The sequence below is a fragment of the Aplysia californica genome, unplaced genomic scaffold, assembly GCF_000002075.1.
Source record: "Aplysia californica isolate F4 #8 unplaced genomic scaffold, AplCal3.0 scaffold00332, whole genome shotgun sequence".
NCBI classification, from domain to species: Eukaryota; Metazoa; Mollusca; class Gastropoda; order Aplysiida; family Aplysiidae; genus Aplysia; species Aplysia californica.
Genome location: NW_004797602.1, coordinates 365,314 through 371,286, shown reverse-complemented (window position 1 = coordinate 371,286; position 5,973 = coordinate 365,314). Strand labels below are relative to the sequence as shown.

Here is a 5,973-nt window from a genome sequence, read left to right as displayed (position 1 = left end):
GTTGCTTAATTTCATATTGTAAGATAAAAATTATAGTGATAGAAAACATAGGTTTCTTTATTTATTTACTTTTGTACTCGACAAGGACCAGTCACTGTAAGGTCAGCAAAGATTGATACAGTTGTTTTCTCTGTATTACCAAGGTTACGAGCCCCGAGCAAGCTGTGGCAGAACTGGAAAGTCTTCTTGGAATTTCACTGAGTGGAGAAGTGCCAGGCACTACCGAGGTACCCAAACGCCTACTGCTGGATGAAGGAAAGCTGGAGAACTATTTAAAGTCTCTAGGACTTGAGGATACAAGTAGGTGTCGGCGTCATTGTACAATTTACCGTCATTGAAAGTGGGGGGGGGGGCTCAGTAGCTCAGTAAGAAATATAGTTATTATTATTCGGAGCATTTGCTTTCTGTTTAACCCCATGGTAGTTGTGAATATTGACTGCCTTTTTGTTTGCAATTACAAATTCCTAAATTTTTAGTTATTTTCACATAATAATAGATAGCATTTGTATAGCGCATATCCCCGCTCAAAAGTAGGCTCTATGCGCTTTACACTATATTATTACCCCAGCAGACCACAGAGCACTCCGAAACATTCTCAGCTTCCCGGGAAGCATACAGTGCGAGCAGCCGATTAAGCGCTCAAACACTAACAAACTGACAAGATCTTTCGCTGTCTATAGCCGGGTACCCATTCCCACCTGGGTGAAGTGAGGAAAATAAGTGTAAAGTGCCTTTCCCAAGGACACAACGTCAGGCCCCTGACGGGATTCGAACCTACGACCTTACGGTTGTGAGTCCAAGAGCCTAACCACTAGGCCACCGACGCCACATAATCTCAGTGTCATCCCTGAGTAAGATGTTGTTGATGGGTGCTCTAGTGTGGTTTGCTCCTTCTTTCCTTTGGTGTTCTCCTGTCAACCTGGAGGTATGGAGTTCAGTCCCCACCAGTGTCTGATTTTTTCTTCTCATCATGTTTTCTACACCCCCTAATCGTAGTTTGGTCGAGCACCCAGTCTTTTCTGATTTATATGAGGATAAAAAATTTCGAAGGTTTCGTGTGGAACTTCCATACTTTAAAGATCAGTTGGCGATTCTAATATTGAAAAAAGTGTGCCACCTGGGCCACTATGTGGGCAAAATTAAAAACTAACGCCATTCTAGTCAGTATAAATACTAATAGTTTCTTTGAAAATAGCTCATGTCTGCCTGCCAGACTGGGGATGATTCTATGTTCTATGTATATTTTCCTTAGTAATACGGATACTATTTCAGATCAAGTTCTGGTCATCATTTTTATGTATGCAATGAACTTCTCCGTGACGCATGGTCAGTTAGCACTTCACTGAGCACTGTTTCGTTTCTCCAGGGAGGAAGAGTAGTGCTCAATTAAGCAGTTAATTGCCTATATTTAGATCCGGTTTGTAAATATTACAAACTGTGGCTTAAAGGAAAAGGTTTCTTTGTGTAGAAAAAGTAAGGCTGAATTTGAATCTGCAATTAGTTTTACTAGATGCATGCGGAATAAAAGTGGTACACCGAATACAAAGCACTTGTCCTTATGGTCCTCGCGCTTCGCATGGCATGACAAATGCCGTCTGTCACACCAGCATCTTGCCTCCTTCGCAACTTAAAAAAAATTAAATGACGAAAGACACTCGTCATATAGATCACAAATGGGTTAAGTTATTGTGCATTGTTGGTACATCTTTCAAATCCATGATTCTATTTCTCTCATGTTTGGATCAATAACAACAACAATAACAACTCTTGATCAATAACATTTATCTCATGTTTGGATCAATAATAACAACAATGACAACTCTTGATCAATAACATTTATCTCATGTTTGGATCAATAATAACAACAATAACAACTCTTGATCAATAACATTTATCTCATGTTTGGATCAATAATAACAACAATGACAACTCTTGATCAATAACATTTATCTCATGTTTGGATCAATAACAACAACAATAACAACTCTTGATCAATAACATTTATCTCATGTTTGGATCAATAATAACAATGACAACTCTTGATCAATGACATTTATCTCATGTTTGGATCAATAATAACAACAATGACAACTCTTGATCAATAACATTTATCTCATGTTTGGATCAATAACAACAACAATGACAACTCTTGATCAATAACATTTATCTCATGTATTTTCATGTTTTTCAGACCCCCCTTTCATCCGAGTGTTTGAACATGGCCAGTCAAATCCAACATATTTTGTTTCATATGGGGGTCGACGTATGGTGCTGAGGAAAAAGCCAGTATGTTACTTTTCATTACGTTTCCTATTTTCTTACTTACTTTTTCCATTCCCTTTTGCTGATACTGGTGGGCGTTGAGGGAAGATGAAAACGTCTCTCTGCAGCCAGACTAGTGTTAGCTCAGGTGGTATCATGTTGGACTATGAAAAGGATGGCCCCGGTTCAAATCCCGAACTGGTCGTTCTGGACTTGGGTTGATTTTGGGAACTTTTAAGGCCCTCCACCCATTTGGGTCATTCCTATCTGAGGGAGTTCTTCTGTATATGATTAAACTGGCTCTTTTGTGCATATGAAATATTTCTTCTTGGGTGTGTGGGATTTTACTCTCAGTAATCATGTCATTGATATAAAGGGCTCAGAGCTTTTACTTGTATTGGATTGAGGACTATACAAATGCAATCTTTTATTATTATTATTATTATTATTATTATTATTATTACTATTATTATTATTATTATTATTATTGATAGACAATAGGAAACACTTTCACATACATAAGAATGAATTGCACTGCTGGTTGAAGAACCGGTAGTTGACTACCCCTGAGATTAGCAGGGAAACGCAAAAAGAAGAAAGACCGTAAAGTAGCCTTATGTCTCTTTATTTTGTTTTGTCTCTTTTCCCAGCCTGGAAAGTTGCTCCCCTCAGCCCACGCTGTTGACAGGGAGTTTAAAGTCATGTCAGCCGTCCAGAAGGGAGGGGTTCCAGTTCCTAACATGATTGCATTCTGTGATGACGTCAAGTATGTTCTTTATATTTTAATCTTGTGTTTTTGGGATAAGGTTTAGTAGAGAATCCACAAGGAAAAAGAGAGAAAAGATGGCCAAAAAATACTAGGAGGAGGGTATTATATTCTGATCTAAAGAAAGTGGAATACAGTGGGACATAGGTGGAAACCAAAGCCCAGTACATAAGTACATGGAGAGCTCTTGTTGGTGGCATATACTCCATTACAAGGTGAGGAAAGGTTGATGATGACGATGATGATTTGTTAATGGCATGAGATTCACTCACATTTGTACTGTGTAAGGCTTGATTCTCACTTCCACTGAGTGATAAATATCCTTAGAAAAGTTTGGGAAAGGCACTTATCCTTTATTTTGGTCAGTTTATCCAGGGAATTAAAAGTGCATTTGACATCATAGCCGTCAGCTTTTTCATTATTCTTACTTTGCATACTGTGCCTCTTTCTGTGGGCTTATAAAAATTATTTTGTGTCCAAAATGTGTTGCACTTAACAAAACAAATAAATGGAGGAACTGTATTTTACAGCGTGGCGGGCACACCTTTCTACTTGATGGACTATGTACATGGAGCTGTGTATAAGGAACTTGAGCTTCCCGAGATGACTTCGCAGCGAAAACGTGACACTGTCATGGCCATGGTGGATGTATTGGTCAAGATTCACACTGTCGATGTGGATGCGGTCGGCCTCTCAGACTATGGCAAGAAAGGTGAGACTGAGGTTTCTTAGCATTCAGCAAAAGTTGTTCACTGAACAGGTATTGAGGATAGAAAAATGTTTTGAATGGATATATAAGATACTATTTTTTTTCAAGGGTGGAATATTGTGTTCATATCTTTTTGTGATAGGACAGGCTGCAAACCTATAAGGCTTTTGGAACTAATGTCAAAATTATCTAAGACGGCCATCCACTAAAGAGTGGTTGATGCATAGTGAGAAGTGGCCGTTTGCAAGGGGTTTTACTTATACAGGTGGCCATTAGCGTAAGTTCGACTGTACTTAGAATACCACTTGCATGCATGTGTGATGAAAGAGAAGGCGTATGAATGTGTGGGTGCATGCATGAATAACTCTGTGCGTGTGTATGTTGTGTGTGTGTGTGTATGTGTAAATGTATGTGTGTGTGGGATTTCTTCATTCATATGAACAAATATAATTTTTTTTCACAGCTATAATTTATTGTTCATTACACTTGGATTTGTGTAAAGTGCCTAGAGCTGTGTGCACACAGGAGAAGTCACTATAAAAATGATGTACATTATTATTAATATTGTCTGTTTGTCAGGTCGTATTCTAGTCCATGCATGGATGTGTGTATGAATTTGTGTGTGTGTGTGTGTGTGTGGGTGTCTGTGCGTGTGTAGGGCCACCTATCCCAGACAGTCATCTGTCCAAAGGACCTCTTCCCTCGTGCCCCCCTTCCCTTGCATTTTTTTCACATTATAATAACACTTTCCTAGATGTCCATCTGTCTGAGACAAACACTGTTGTCCTCAACAATCAGTGGCTGTTTAACCTCTTCATTGCTGAGAGTTATTCATCCTAATTTTTGCTGAGTAGACAAAATGTTAATTTATGAGAGATTGTAATTAAAGCCATAATATATTTCCCATATTTAAGATTAAACAACAGCTTAAGTCTTTATTACATCTTCTGAAACTTCACCTATAAACCAGTAGAAAAACGGCAGAGAACCAGTTTGGGAGAACCTAAACGAGTACATACGCTTACACAGCAGTGAAGGGGTTAAAACAACCACTTTTGTCCTCTACAATGGGTGTCGTCGTGGACAATTTTGATCGTGTCATGATTTGTAACTTTTTCATATTTCCTTCTATGTTTGCTATCAGGTCAGTACATGGAGCGCAATTTCAAACGCTGGGCGTCTCAGTATGAGCTGAGCAAGACACGGGAGATTCCAGCTATGACAAAACTTATGGAGTGGCTTCCTCACAATTTCCCCAAGGATGAGAAAGTGACAGTGGTCCACGGAGATTTCAGGTGATTTGAGCTGAGAGCTCACCCGGCCACTTTAGCTCGTACTAACAGAATACTGTTTTTGTATCTAGCTTAAACATTAGTACTGTTGTTAACAATAATATTGTTCATTTATACTATACTATATGCATTTGACTGTATGTCTGTTTGTGATAGCAAGCATATAAATTAAGTGTGTATGTGTGCAAATGTGTGTGTGGAAGAAAGGATTGTCTGTGTAGGTGTGGTGCTGTGTATTTTGTGACTTACAAGCGCTGTTCTTTTTGAGAAAGTTGGTGGTTAGTGGGTGCTCTGGTGTGGTTTGCTCCTTCTTTCCTGTCAAACATCTATTGTCCTTATTAAATTGCTCCTCCTCCTTTTTCTTGTTTGTTACTCTCCTGTATCACCTCTAATCTTCAGCATTCAGATGTGTTTGTTAGTTTTGTAATATCTCTAATCGTCGACACTTATATGACCCAACTATGTTGCCAGTACCATGAAACTCTTGCTAGACAATTTTTTAGAAGCATTTCTCACAAACTGAGCACAAGGGCTCAAACCAAAACCTGCATCTTCCAGGATTGACAACCTGATGTACCACCCTGACCGCCCTGAGGTCCTGGCAACTTTGGACTGGGAGTTATCTACCCTTGGTGACCCCATCTCTGACCTGGCCACTGCTTGCCTTGCGTATTTCCTACCCAGAGACAACCCTTTGCTGCCAGGTAAGATCCAAGTTTTCGTATGTGTGAGTTCTGCCCCAGCAGGAGGGAAAAAAATTAATAAAGGAGTAATGAGAAAAACACTGTAGGATCTCTCTGTATCTCTCTTTGTCTTTGTCTCTCCCTGTCACTCTTTGTCACTCCCTGTCTCTATCTCTGTCTCTGTCTGCCTGTCTGTCTGTCTGTCTGTCTGTCTGTCTGTCTGTCTGTCTCTCTGTCTGTCTGTCTGTCTGTCTGTCTATC

General features: G+C 39.5%; 1 protein-coding gene across 3 annotated transcripts in view; it reads left to right on the top strand.

The window, feature by feature from the left end:
• Positions 1-5,973, top strand: part of LOC101855271 (acyl-CoA dehydrogenase family member 10) — a 43,157-nt gene that overhangs the window by 13,009 nt on the left and 24,175 nt on the right. For all 3 annotated transcript variants that reach the window (XM_005102613.3, XM_013084966.1, XM_005102612.3), the window contains exons 6-11: positions 144-300; positions 2,192-2,286; positions 2,913-3,028; positions 3,559-3,740; positions 4,882-5,032; positions 5,588-5,733. In XM_005102613.3, coding sequence (XP_005102670.1) covers positions 144-300; positions 2,192-2,286; positions 2,913-3,028; positions 3,559-3,740; positions 4,882-5,032; positions 5,588-5,733 — 847 coding nt within the window. The remainder of the gene's footprint in view (positions 1-143; positions 301-2,191; positions 2,287-2,912; positions 3,029-3,558; positions 3,741-4,881; positions 5,033-5,587; positions 5,734-5,973) is intronic.